Consider the following 14717-nt stretch of genomic DNA (forward strand, 5'->3'; position numbering starts at 1 on the left):
TAGGCTCCAGGTTGATTGCTGTGCAAATGGTAATGTTTAACTGTACTTTAAATTTCCTGTGCTTATTTTAGAAATATTTCTATATCTTTCCAAGTTAGAACAGATACAGAATTGTCACAAATGGATTAATAATACACTATTTCTCCATTATAGACACTTTATTTTAAACTGCTACTTTAAAGACGTTCCCAGTGATCATATGTTAGGTTTATACTCAGGCTAAGGTCATTTTACGCTCTCATAGTTACATAAGGAGACTGCTTATAAAATATAACTAAGATCAAAATATTTTATGCGAGTGTTTCCTATAAATGAATCAATAATAGTAAGCTACTTAGACATACTAATATTGGAAGTTTTATCTTCAAGGACCGTAAGCAGGTGTAACATACATGCAAACATACATTTCAGTGGGCCAAAAGGTGCTGAGCAGAGAGCTAACTTTAAATAAAAAAGCAGAAAACACTTTCCATGTTTTGTGACTGAGCAACTTTAATATTTCCCTGATTTTTTATACCACTGTCACTGTTAAAATATTCTGGTATTCTGAGATAGTGCTACTGCAGAGAAAGTGTTACTCTTAATACTTGAGAGGTTTTCTATTTATTCTAAGATAACACTTAACGCATTTGTAATAGTTAATCTCCAGATTTTCTCCTTCTCTCACTCCTTGTTCAGACAGGAAAGGAAAAGCTATCCCAGCCAAAAGTAAAGAAGGAGAAGCAAGGCATTTCTGGAGGTGTTGCTTTGTTCTGGGACAGTGGGCTTCAGTATAAATGTGTCATTTGGATTTGTTTCAAGGATTTTGAAAGCCCTGACTGCATCTTATGTAAGTGATCCTCCATATTCCCATGCAGCTGAGTTGCACATCCATGCCTGGAGTGACTCCATTGTGTAGGTAATGTAGAGCCACCCTGTTCATGGGGAGTAGATCTGAGTGTAAATCTGCTGTACCTTTGCCAGTCTTATCCACACAAATTATTTATTTTGTAGTAGTCTCTTTTCTGAAAGAATGAAAGTTTCCTGATATCTGGAAAAGTGACTTGGTACTGAATAAGGGGGGTACTGAATACTGAACGAACATAGCATTTGATCATATAATAATGGGAAGCCCAAATGGTGGGCTTTGTTAATTTACTGCTGACCAAGAGGTCCATTCAAACTTTAGGTGCATAGCATCAAATGCAAGCAATTAGCCTGCTCTAGATTACCTTCTGACCCAGAAGATTTTCCTGAAAGCCACAAGAAATCCTCTTATTAGTATATCACAGCCATAACTCTTCGTTTACTGTGTAAAAGACAAGTTCTGAAAATCCTTTTCCTAAATTTCTTAAATTGAAATTTCTGTGACAGCAGAGAAGTGTCTCATGTGTTAGGCACACCATGTCATAAATAGACAAAGAAGTAATTACTCTATCATGATTAGAGTAATAAAATCACAGCTATCTCCTTACTTATTTTAATCCAATGGGATTTAAGTGTTTTACTAATCCAGGGCATATATCCACTACTGCCACATACACTGACAAGGATGCATTTTCTAACACTTCATTTTAAAGTCGTCATAAATAACACAGGTTAACGAAGAAAAATTGTCTGACTGTTTCCAGTAGGGTTTTATTTTGCTTTTCAGTTTATTTTACAGACTTAAGTTAAAAAAAGGAGAAAATAATTTGAGTAGCAAAGCATTAATTAGATTTGTGCTATGGCACAGGATGCTGTCTAAAATCTGCAAGGAACATGACAACAATTGCTTTGATAAGGTAACTTTAAATGTTTTTCTTTAAGCCAAAGACACAGATTTCAAATTATGTAGTAAGAGAACATGTACTGAAATGCAATTGAACCAACTTACTTGAATTGAGAAAGAAAAACTTAATAGACTTTAAAAAACAACAAGAAGAAACTTACAAAAAAAAGTTTAAATATTCTTAGCATTCAAAATTTTGCCTTTATCATGAGTGGTTTTTCCTTGGCTACATACATTTTAACCGTGTGTTTTAAAACAAAGTAGCCACAATTTGTAACTCCAAACAGTATTTGTCACTGATGTTAAGGCTTATATTAAACAAACACATTTTTAAGCACTGTTTTGGTAAAACAGTGGAGCACTGCACATCAATGAAATTTTGCACAAGCAGACACAACAAAATGTAGGATAATATCAAAATGCCCACTAATCAATCAAATTCTTGGATCCTTCATGTGTTAAATCTTGTTTATAACCTAAAGAATTGTGCCCTCAGTATGTAATCAATAGTCAATTAAACCCCTCACTAGAGCAACTGTTTTCCAATTGGCCAATATTTAAAACCCACAAAACTTGAGTAAACAGCCTGTAGGACTTACACAAAAGTAGTAACCTCTAATTCACAAGTGACAAAATGAAGCAGTCGTCCTTCAGTTGAACAGAAGATCCTAACCATCAACCACAAAAACAAACATAAGCAGGTAACTGAGCTTTTTTTTTGTTTGTTTTTCCAGTACAATGTCATCTGAATGCATATAATGAAAAAGAAGATATTTACCATGACTATTACAGTGTACTTATTTGATATGTTTTAAAACAAGTCTTACAAATTATTAAGAGGATATGTTCCCCTTCCAAAAACTACTTGCAGGTCACTTGGAGAGATCTTTAAGAATAAAATTATCCCAATGCAGACAGTGGCCTCACATGTACTTTCGGCATGGAACCAGTCACGCCTTTCTCTCTGCAGCCTTTCAATGCCTCTTTTTGCAGATGGAGCATCTTTCTTGGGTATCTCATTGATTAAGAAGTTTTGCTTATAGCTTTCCACAGTGACAACTACTTTGCAATTGTTTTTCTGCTGTGTTAAGCACTTTGGAAAATATAAGCCTTTATAAGTCGCATAGGTAACTCTGAAATCACAAGTGGGCCTAAAACATAACATCATTCTCATGCAAATTGCCCTCAAACCTTATTGCTTAAAAGAGAAGTCTGTGTGCCTAGATGTATGAGTGCATGTATAATTCTCTTTTTATAACTTTCTCCCTGAATATACACACTTATTTAAAAAACATCATCTCCACACTTGAAGCAGTGTATTTTCAAGGCTAGAGGCTATCTACCAAACAGTAAATGTTTTACAAAGCCTTATACCTGTGCACTGCCATTCTCCCACCTCTCAGTGGCTTTCCCTGGCAGACTAACACCTGAAATAACAAACCACAAAAACACAGAGACCTGCCATTTTTTCTTGATAGACAAATCAAATTGTATGTAATATAAAGAAAAAAAACTGCACAAAAATGTATCAGCTCTTCTTCTTGGCTGAGGGCCAAGCTGGACTAATACAAAATTCATGGTGCTCCTGAATTACAGATAATAATGCATGCAGATCTACTTTGAAACAAAACTTCTGTTTTCTTTGCTATTCACTTTGCTGGATATTGGAGAAGTCCTGGTGTACTTCAGGCACAATTCTGGTGTAATATAGTGAAAATTCTGACATTCACTTTTTAGGGGCCAGAGCTGCACACGTTAGTAATTGTGTTGTGCTAATACAAGTTTCATAAAAATATGAAATAGGATTAAAACAAAACCCAGAAGATCTCCTCTTATTGATCAAAGCAATAGCTCAACAGAAAACCTTTCCATACGCTGACATCCTATCTTGCTCCTGGGACAGCACAGTGCACTCTGAAATGTTTGCTGCTCAGGGAACTGCAGCTCAATGAGGCTTCTCCCTTTCTGTGCCAGGACAGCACAACATCCCAGATATCGAGTGCCCCTCATTGGAATTAAAGGGAGTGAGAGCAAAGCCCTTGGAGACCGCTACGTTTGAAGGACTACTCTGGTACTTCACTGTATTTTGGGTCTCCATGTATTCAACATGTATGTTTGATCTTTGCTCACTCCCTCGTCAGCTCTCAGGGTTGGTCCATGGGTTTGACATTCTCCACCACGATATGGAAGACTTTTGTCTTATCCTAGATTTCAGATGCCTTTTGTTCAGAGGTCCTGCTATGATGTCTGGCAGTTACGTTTGCCAAACACAGAGTATTGCTGTTAAAAGTCACATTGCACAATGCGCCTAAAAACCCAAGCAGGCAGGGAAACGAACGTAGCAGTGGTGTGACAGATCACGAACTGGGGGAATATATAACTTCTGCAGCATTTGGGACTTCCATTCATCAAAGGAAATTAAAATCTATCCTGCTCACTTGTATTTTTTTGGGTGGAACTGACACCTAACCATGGTAGAAGCAGAGATAATGGTTATTTCCTCTGAACCCTCTGGGACTGTCTATATTTCTGCCTCGTGGTGTGCTGAGGTCCTCACAGCCCCTCTCAGGAACCTGCCTTAGGAACCACTGGCCTGGGAAGCACATTGCCCCAGGGAATCTTCACTCCTCCCAGCACCCAAGCCCTGTCCCAAGGACACTGCCATATGGATGTTCAGCTGAATAGGATTTGAAGATTCATGACACTTGCTAAAATATGTGAATATATTTTCTTTTAACCACTAGATCGGGAATATACGCACTTAGAATTTATTTCCAGATCATGTCCACCTCATTAAAAAATAAATGCCCATTTGAAATATGTATTCTATTAATCTTTCAAAAGAAGAATATGTTTGCCTGGTTTTGTTTCAGAAAAGCCTACCTACGAACTTGACTGTAAAAATAATTCATTCAAAAATGTCAGTTAGGAGAATCACAAATGAATAGTATAAATTAGAAGATTTTTCTATGTCTTTAATGTAACAGTTATTCTTCTTTTAAACTGATTTTATCCACTATTTTGCTAATTTCTAAGATAATGTGTTTTTGGTAAATGTGATTTTGAAAAATATAGTTTTATTAACTCTCATCTTCAAAGTCTCCTGAATACCCAACAATTCCTATTAACATAATACAGTTAAAAAAAAAAAAAAAAAAAAAAAAAAAAAAAAAAAAAGAAAAGAGAAGCTATCTTATTAACAGGAATAATAATAATCGGATGAGGCTTAAGTATTACAAATAACTCTGTGTTATGTCATACCATACATTTTAATTTCTTAGAGACAAAGTTTACATTCCTCAATGGTCTCCTTTTTTTATTCCAGATCTGTAATTACATTCACTGAAGTAGTTTAGTATTAGGCACAGCAGGTCTTCTTAGGTACTTCCAGCTGTAATTATCACTGCACTTACAGGAGATCTCTTTAAGTAAGGAAAAAGAATAAAACTTTTCTTATGCCTTACATAGGATATACAAGTGTTTGATTTAGCCATAAACTAAAATAAACCTCAAAGATATCTTTCAAATCTAATTCAGGTTGAATAATGGTTAAACTGGCACTATGTCATAGGACAACTTACAGTTTTCTGCTGATGATGTGTAAGAAATTTTGGCATAAAACTAAATTAGTAAGTGCAACCTCAAAGTTTAAATATTTTGAGCGCCAAATTCTCTTCTCTGATATGTTATTCTAAATCTGAAGTAGATATGCTCAGGAGGCTAATTTGAACACGCTCATAAACTCAAAGCAATATTTATCTTCATTCCTTCATGCTTGAAAAATGACTACTCTCAAAATGTTTTAAAATGTCTTGTTGGTCTCTCAGGACAAAAGGGAAATTTCAGCCCCCGAAAGCTTATAAGTTTTGATTACTCCTTTCTGCACCTTGGTGGGCAACATGTAAGGAAAGAATAGTCAAAGTAGATTTTTTTATTTCTCAAGATTTCTTTAAATCTAATTACATGGAAGCTATTCTGGTTTTGAGGAAAGTGCTTGAATGACTGCAACAAAGAAAATCTAAGAGAATGACAAACTATTCTAGTTCCCCTGACGTGACATCCAAAAATAACCTGAAGCTGAATCTTCTCTTTGTGAAAATACATGCTTTCTTCATAAAAAAAGCTGACCACCGTTATGCATCAGAAGCAGGGGATAGTTATAAAAAAGATTATCCATTAAAGAGCTTTCATCACTAAGCTTAAAAAACTTTAAGACACTTCTCAGTGAAAAAAAAAAATCATACTCAAGCATAGAAACTTAATGGAAATCAAGCAAGTAAAGGATGTTATGACAGAAATTTTAATCTCACTGGATATAATAACTCAAAGGAATGACTTGTATTTTTAGCAACATCCTACCAGGAATCCTAGAAAATATGAAGATTGCTTTTTGGTTAGTTGAAATTTCTTCTAAAAGTACTGCTCAGAGTAAGTGCTCACTCACATTTATCAGATCATCAAGAAAAACAGGGACAGATCTGTGCAAGATAAGACTTTTGAACATGTAGGGATAAAAGAGATAAGAAGTTAAGACAGCTAAAGTGATGGTGAAAATGGTATTTCTATTGCATATGTAAGTGTTCTGGGTCATAGAAGAACCATGACACAAATTTTCTAATGGTTAAGAAGCACAAGACATGGAATATAACCCTGGTCATTAAGGGGCAAGAAAGACCTAAAGAGTCCTTTCCAGGCAGATCACATCATCTCACTGTCCCACACAGTAGGGGAGGTTTGAGTGACCATTCTATTTCAGGCATGCCCCTTTGCTATGTGACAAAACCACATGAAGTAGAACACTCTCTTATTCCCATGGCATAGCCCTGACTCAGGACCTCTCCATGAACCACCTGCAAGCCACATCCAGATGGGGTATCACAGACCAAAACCACTTTCATATTCCTCTTCATGCATCCAAACAATGTCTGACAGGTAATTGTTTCGTTCTTCTTTTTTCTGCCTCATCAAAGACACCTTATGGGTGCTGGGCTTTTCCAGTATGGCCTGAGATAAATGAGCAGGACCCCATCAATCTAAGAAGGAGGTCCCATTCTCTCTCAAACCTCACCCCTGGACATGTGCTGTAGCCACTTGCCCTGTGCTGCCCTTAGAATTCCCTAACTGGTACTCAAGGTCAGCTTTCTCACTATACAAATAATTTACCAAGCCCCTAAATGAAATAAAAGAAGGGTGAGTGTGGAGGTGCAGCTAAGTCAGTGGCTGGACTAAAGCTGAAGAGAGTCCTGAGAGTGAGGGAATGAGAGAACAGGAGGAGAAGCACATTTCAGTCCTCCTGCTATTCAAGTAATTGATAATAAAGAGTAGCATCCTCAGAAAAGAAAAAAAAAAAAAAAAGGAAAAGAGAAAACACACTGAAATTCTTTGTCTTTCATTCTCTGTACTGTATACAGCACTATTCTGGATGTTTTTTGTTTCAAACAAAAGAAGTAATTAGCTGCTTAATTGTCTTTTAAATCAGACACTTGGGTTTGATTTTCAGCAGCTACAGACAATCAAAATACATAACTCCAGTTTCAAATGCTTGGCTGAGTACTCAACAGAATGCAACAACTTTCCTGTCTGAGGGGAAGATAAGCCATTCCGATCAGCTGATGATCAGGTGGAGTAAAAAGCTGCCATTAATGTGTTGGTGACAGGAGTTATTAAAAAAAGAGTTAATTACTTGTAAGAAAAGCCTTGTCACAATCCTGTATCCCAAAAAGCAAGTACGCACCATCATGACAGGTAATAATTTGTATCCTTGGTGTTGGCAACAAAAAATGAGATGAATATAAAAATTTGACTATTATTTAAATTGTCTGCTCTTTCTAGGCTGGAGAGGCAGCTACCTTTATGGCTGCCCCAAGGACACTGCATCTGTGCCAGTGACGGCTGGAGAATTTCTCTAAGGATGTTCAGCTGTTCCTTTTGTCTGCAACATAGTTGCTCAAAGTAACAACTAACAGAAAACACAATCTTACTGTGTATAATACTGACGGATTTAAGAAAATTCCCCTTCTAAGTTACATAAATATTTTGAAATATTTATGCTTTCTACAGTTAAATAGAATTATTTAGTTAAGAACAAACATCTCAAATGGGAAAGACGGTTGTCCAAAACAGAATCTTAATTCAAACCACCTGATAATAGTAATTATTGTTATAATTATTGCAAAGTATACCTGAGACTAATTCTCAGGTTTATACTATTCTGTCATCCTCTGGAAAACAAGAATGTAAGCCTTCATGTTATCTGTATTGAAAAAATAATTTTACTTTTTTCATGGGTTGAGGTCTTACACATAGCACATAAAAGAATTCAAGCCACAGTAAATAAACAGTTAGGACCAGTCATGTTGATAACCTGCAGCATCCTCTCCAGTCAGCACACAAATCCATGGCAATCTGGTTTGAGCTGGTTTTCCATAACTACCAGAAACTTTATGGTCTGAAAAAGCAAGAATATGTGGAAGCTCACTGAGACAATACAACCCCTTATGAATGTACAGTTCAATACCTGGAGCAGATCAGACTGAGAAGCTTCCAAGGCCAGAGCATTGATTACTTTTTGATTGATAAATTTTAGCCCAGTTTCCTTAGAACGTGCAGCAATCTCCCTGCACAAGTGCCACCCTACCAATCAGTTATTCACCTATTAACTTCTGAATTTGTTATCCAATTTCCTGTTTTTCCAAAATTGGGCTTAATTTAATTTAAAATAGACTAGTGAACAGAAAAGAGTAAGTCTACCAGTGGGACTTGAGGAGGGCTGCATCTCAGCTTCACCCATTACCAGCCACAAGGGCGCTCTCCAGGGACACAAATCCCTAAGAAACCGAACTTCCTTGGGGTTCCTCAGTTTGGTTTCTCTCCAGCAAGGTCTGTGGCAGGCAACAAGAGAAAAATATTAGCGGGCTTCAGCCAGGGACAGTCACTAGATTCTCCTTTTTTACAGCACTGTACGATCCTAACCCACATAAACCTCTCAGGCAGCTCCATTCCAGGAGGAAATGTTTTTGCACAGCTCTGCATGAAGCCTAGCAGTGTCAGTCTCCTGGACAAAGATAGTGTGACTATCACCAGGCAGCTGTGCTTGGCCCTGAGCTGCCCCTGCTGTCACTGCCAGACCTGGCCCGTGCCAGTGCTGCAGATGGCTCCCTGCCCCAGTCTGAGCATCCTCCGAAAGGCGAAATGAGCCCCGTGCCCATCTCGGTCTGAATCTTCTGCACCTGCCCTGAAACACTAGAGAAGTGCATCACATGGGAACCAGCAAAGCTGAAGAGGAAGTTTAAAGGAGTAGGTCCAGAGAGCTGTCGCCCAGATTGGCCATGTAACCTCTTTGTGCAGATCAGAGCAGCGCCCTAAGACTGGGGAGAAATGGGGCTGAGCTGCAGTATAGGGAAGATGGAAGGCTTGCTCTGAGGGGCTGTAGATCAATGCTGGCCGCGGCTGACCCGCCGGCCGAAGGTGCCGAAGCCCCAGTGACCCTCTCCTCCCTTCCGTCTCGGATACCCCCACAGCTCCAGCCGGGGAGCGGGGCTGGGCTGCGCTGCCCTCAGCGGGGCTCGAATTCAGCAAGGGCAGAGCCCCCGCCGAGGCAGCCCCGGGGCGATGGGAGGGCATCCCCCGACCGCTTTCCGCCCGTCCGCTCCCTCCCGCAGCGGGATGCGCCGGCAGAGGAGCCGTCGGGCTCGGCAGCGGGAGGAGGCGGCGGGGACGGGACCCGGAGGGGCTGCACGCCCCGGCTCCCTGCGCGGGGCAGCGCGGCGTCTCTTACCTCCGTGCCGGGCGGCGGCGAAGAGCCGCGGGGGCGGCGGGGCGGCGGCGGCGGAGGCGCGGGGCTCTGTCGGAGGGGCACTGCCGCCACTGTACCGCCGGGAGATCACCCGGTCCCGCCGCGGCGGGCGGGGCGGCAGCGGGCGGCCGTCGTCGCCCAGGGCTTGCAGGAGGATGTCGAGGAGCGCCCCCCGCTCGGCTCCGGCGGCGGGCACGTCCCTGCCCTCGGCGCCCGGCGGCGGCGGGGCCGAGGCCAGCAGCAGGAGCACGATGGCGGGCAGCGCCTGGCGCTTCTTCGCCCCTCGCATCTCTGCGGCGCTGGGAGGAGGCAGAGAGCGAAGGCGGTCAGCGCCGGGCCCGGCCCGCACCCCACCCGCCCGCCCCCCATGCCGCGCCCGGGGGCACCCCCGCCCGCCCGCCCGGGCACGGCCCGCGGAGCGCCGGCCGAGCGCGGACCCGACGGGCCGGCCCCGCTGGCCCCCCTGTCGCCCGGCTCCGCGGAGGCTGCGTTTAATAGACACGGATTAGAGGAAGATTATTAACCGCGCCGCACATATTCGCGGTACGGGGTTTTGCAGGGGATTTGCTCGGCTCCCTTTGCCCCTGGAGTCCCCGCGCCCGCTGGTGCCTCCCGGTTCTGCCGGCGGAGCCCACGCGATGGGTCAGCCTCCTCCGGCCGCCCGGCAGTGCCACATCGGGGCTTCGGGGAGCGAGCACGGACGGCAAAAGGATGGAGTTCAGTGAGGGGCGAGTTGCATTGGAAGTGCCGCAAATCAGGGTGTAGAGGGCGAAAACAATTACCACAGGCTGGGGCTTCGAGAGCAGCACTTAATGCTCTAAGTAAGCTATTCTAATTATAGAAAAGGGTAGGATTAAGAGGGAGGGAGGGAAATTCTGTTATTTACAAACGGTTTTCTAGTTGGCTTGCCTTGCAAATCCTCTTGGGCGAAGGAGTTAATCGGAGCCTCAAGGGAGCCGGCTTTCCCCGACGGTCCCGGGCTCTCTCTCCCTCCCCGCCGTGCCGGGGCGCACGGCGAACCCGGGCAGTAACCGGGGAACGACCCTCGGTTCGCTGCCGGGGCAGCAGCGACACCCCCTCGCTCGGCGCCAAGATCCCCTCCGGAGAGCCCGTGTCCCCGCTTACCTTCAGGCAGAGGCGAGTCCGGCTGGGCGCGGGGTGGTGCGGTCTGGGGAGCGAGGTGCTGTGCCGCCGTCCGAGAGCCCGTGTCCCCGCGGAGGCTCCGCCGGGCGCGGACTGGGGCGCTCGGTGCTGCGCCCGGAGATGGGGGATGCGCCCTTCAGGGCCATGCGCTTCTCTTATATAGTCCACACCGGCGTACTCATTTGAGTACTATCGACTTTAGGTGGGTGGCAGTCGATGGAGACACCTCTGGTAATCACTCTTGGGCTCACAGAGGGTCTTTTCTGACAAACTTCCTCCTCCCCGTTTGTCCCCCGGTGGATGGCAACTGAAAGCTGCGTTTGAAGTGACTCCGATCTATTTGTGAAATTAGATTTCCCTGAAGATTGGGGAACGCTTACTAATAAAGCTGCCAGCTCAAGAGATTAAAATGTGCTTTAACTTAGCGGGATTCCCTTGAGAGTACAACAAGGAAACTATTTAATTCCCCCCTTTTTTATTGAACCAAGAAGCCGTGAGCAAAATCTGAAGTGTGTATAAATTTGGTCCTGTTTCGATGGCAAAGGAAAGTGGTAGTCTGTCTTTGGCAGGTGAATTCACGGACTATGAACCTTGTAAAAATTTGCTTTTTCAAAACAGCTGTTTTAAATTTTGAAATTAAACTTAATGAAAAGCTCACAGAAAAGGTAGTGACCTAACTAAATCATTAAACTCACAGGTTAAAAAACTTGCCTCCTAAAGCCCTAAGTAGATCAGCCAAAAATTAGCAAATAAAATCTCCGCTTTCAGAGATCAGTTGTACGCAGGTAGGCTTAATAGATTGAAAAGCAACACATATATTTCAGATTATACCAGATAATATTTTATGTTGGTATTTTGCAAGTATAACTCTTTGTCATAAGTTACCACTTATATATTTACTTAATGAGTGGGACAGAAAGAAAAAACATTTGAGATATCCTTTAAGATGCAAAAATGGGGAATTTAGACTTGAAAGAGATTTAAACTATTCTGAATCTGTCTGGCACGCATTTCCCTACAAACTTTGTCTCTTTCCCCAAACTCCCTCATTCATACACTTCTCTGGCTGTCTCAGGCAGCACACACTCTGGGCTGTATCTCACAGGGACTGTGAGGTGATGGGAACAAGCTTCTTCTCCACATCATCCACTGCTTGGGCTATCCTCACTGCCCTTTGGGGGTGTGATCCCACAAAGATCAGAGATCAAACCATGTTTGATAAAGGCTTGCAAAGGGTTTTATCATACAAAAAAAATTTTTAGAGGTCAGTGTACTGCACTAAATACATTGGTCTGACCAGTGGATTCCCAGGATAACTGAAGGAAGGTGCCATTCTCTTTCTTGCCAGGAGGTTTCCTGCTTTTGCTTCTTTTATATAAGGAGCCGATGTCAAGCCGATGGCTAAGTTCAATGAAGAGGGAAAGGGGAGCAGTAATCAGATGAGAAATAAAACAGAAATAAAATAACCACTACAAAATAAATCCCAAATTTTCTCTCCATTTGCTTATCATTATCTTAGTATTCTTTTATTTTGCCCTCAGAGACATATATTGACACCACAGAATGGGACTGAATTTTTCCATGGAACCTAATCGAAGTATTGGCTTGACTCGAGCTCCTCTGCCCAACTTCCTTACTAGTCGTGGACTAGGTTTACATCTTCTAGCCCTGGGGCAGGTCACATGGGAAGGAAATCCATATGGCACTGTTAAGACCGAATAATTTTGCTGCTCATAAGAACCCCAAAGTCTTTATTGGATGTCTGTTTGAGGCAGGTAGCAGAATACTCATAAGGATTAAAAGCGGTATTGCAAAAGGCAAGCAAACAATCCCTCTTTTCTCACCCACATCCCCAGAGAAGATCCAGGGAGTCCACAGGCTGGCATGGCTGACTATGCAATCTTGATGGACAGCAACCTGGAGCTGCCAGTTTGGGAAATTTCTAACCCTTTCAGCAAAAATTCTCAAATGTCACCCCCACACAGTGGGTTCCTAAGATACAAATGCTGCTACAAATACTAAAACTATTAGATTTTGTGTTCTTTAATTTACTTGTTGATTATTTAGGGTTTTTAAGTTTTGCATTGGAACCCAACTAGGCCCTTTACCATTATGAGCCCCTCAGTTTTGCCTTTGTCCTTTATGTCTGCTGTAACTTGTTTCTCTCCTTTAGAAGAGCTGTATTCTTCTTTCCTTGGATGGACATTATATCCACCCAGAGGGCAATGAACTGTTTTATAATTAGCTTTAAGTTAGACAAAATAAACAGGTAGGTTGCTTAATTTCTTACTCCTTTTTGTGTTATCTATTGGTATTTTCAAAAGAATAATCAAGAAGTCAAGAGAGTGGGTGTCCCTGCAGAGCAGCTTGAGAGGCAGATCTATCAGCCCTTGAAGTTACTGCAAAGATTTTCATTCACTTCTGCCAGAGTTGGAACAAGCCTTAAAATGAAAAGAACCAATTAGAACCATAGCACATCTAAATCACAAGTTTTAAGTAGCTTTTTCAGATTCTTTCTGTGCTCAAGAACCTTAAAATCTTGTGTAAAAACAAAACAAACAAAAAGATTTGTTTTCCATTATTGCGAAAAGCCTTGTCTCCTTTTGTTTTGATATTTGAATTCTTCAGAGAGCAGTTGAAAGAAGGAAGACCAGACTGCATCCAGAGGATGCTGTTTTACTAATCCTAGGCAATTCTGGCGGGATGAAACCCCATTCTCATTGGCCCTTTTGTTAGTAGCTCTAATTTTTGTCCTCATCATTATATGGAGAAAGACTCTCAGCATGAGATTTACATCAAAGAGACCATCTTAAGGCTTCACTCAATATCTTATTTAGGAATAGAAAACGTGTTAGTAGTGAGCTTAAATAAGTCCGGTTATTTGCTTCCTATAGCTAATGGATTTAAACAGGTACATCACATTATTTTTCCTGCTACATGTTCTTTTTATTTTCTGCTCTGCCTTAGCCACAAGTATGTCTGATAGAAGTTAAAAGCAAACTAGTTCTGTTGAAGTATCATAAGGCTGACAGGGACTCAGAGAGATGATCTAGTGCTTTCTCTTGCTCAACGCAGAGACAACTGCACTTGTGTCACCAGGGCTCAGCAAAAAACTTTTAATTTCTTCCGTCAAGCTCAACACTTCATCACAAATCCATTAAATGAAAAATTGGTAAATGTGGGTTTAGAAGTGACATTTTACCTCGGGATTTACACTGAAATATAAAAATTATCTAAATGCATTCCCAAAACACACACTCAAATAAAAGACAGGCTAAAGCGAAGATTTAAAATTTAGGTGTCTTGCTGTCTCTACATAAATCTGTCAGGCAAAGATTTCCATGGTCACTCATCTAAATCAAGAAGAAAAACAGAGAAAGCCTGTTTCTGTTGAAGTTCATGGGAATTTTCCTGTTGACTTTGTTGAGCAGGGATTTAATGCAGGATTGTTACTAAAGGAGAGGTGAATAAGTGAGAAATCACCTCAAAAATATGAATGTATTAGCCAAGGCAGTAAATTATAGATGGCTGCTGTAATTTCTGATAAGTAACAGAGGATTCCAGCCGTTTTCAGATCACAGCATTTCCTTAAAATCAGAGTTTTTACACAGCCACATGCATTCATGCCTGTTGAGGCTCAGTGCAGAGGACTTGATCAGATGGCCTTTTGAATACTTTTTGCAGTTTCTATGAATCTACAGGGGTTTTTGCAAGTGGCTTTTAAGGCACAGATCATGCTAATGAACTGTCTAATGGGAAGGCCAAACAGTTAAAGAAGCAAAACAGTGTTAGTAACAGAAACGTGACAAGCAGTGTGCTGTACTTATATCTTAAATGAAAACAGTGCATCTCATAACTTGATGTTACTTTTTGCACATATTGGGTAGAAGTAGCACAGCAGAGAACTGTGGCGTGTTCTTAACTGAGCTTTAGATAGCGGCTTCCAGTGGTTATTCCATACAATAAAGACCATCATCTTTCTTATTAAAGAAAAGCATATAAGTTTTATTGTTACAAACATATCTAAGC

The 14717-nt window shown here is 41.7% G+C and overlaps 1 protein-coding gene across 1 annotated transcript in view; it reads right to left on the minus strand.

Moving 5' to 3' along the window:
* Window positions 1-9849, minus strand: part of ALKAL1 (ALK and LTK ligand 1) — a 35339-nt gene extending 25490 nt beyond the window's left edge. The window contains exon 1 of the mRNA XM_088174915.1: window positions 9528-9849. Coding sequence (XP_088031041.1) covers window positions 9528-9834 — 307 coding nt within the window. The 5' untranslated portion in view covers window positions 9835-9849. The remainder of the gene's footprint in view (window positions 1-9527) is intronic.
* Window positions 9850-14717: the final 4868 nt, after the last annotated feature.

The sequence above is a fragment of the Sturnus vulgaris genome, chromosome 1 (genome assembly GCF_052056855.1).
Source record: "Sturnus vulgaris isolate bStuVul1 chromosome 1, bStuVul1.hap1, whole genome shotgun sequence".
In the NCBI taxonomy this organism is placed as follows: Eukaryota; Metazoa; Chordata; class Aves; order Passeriformes; family Sturnidae; genus Sturnus; species Sturnus vulgaris.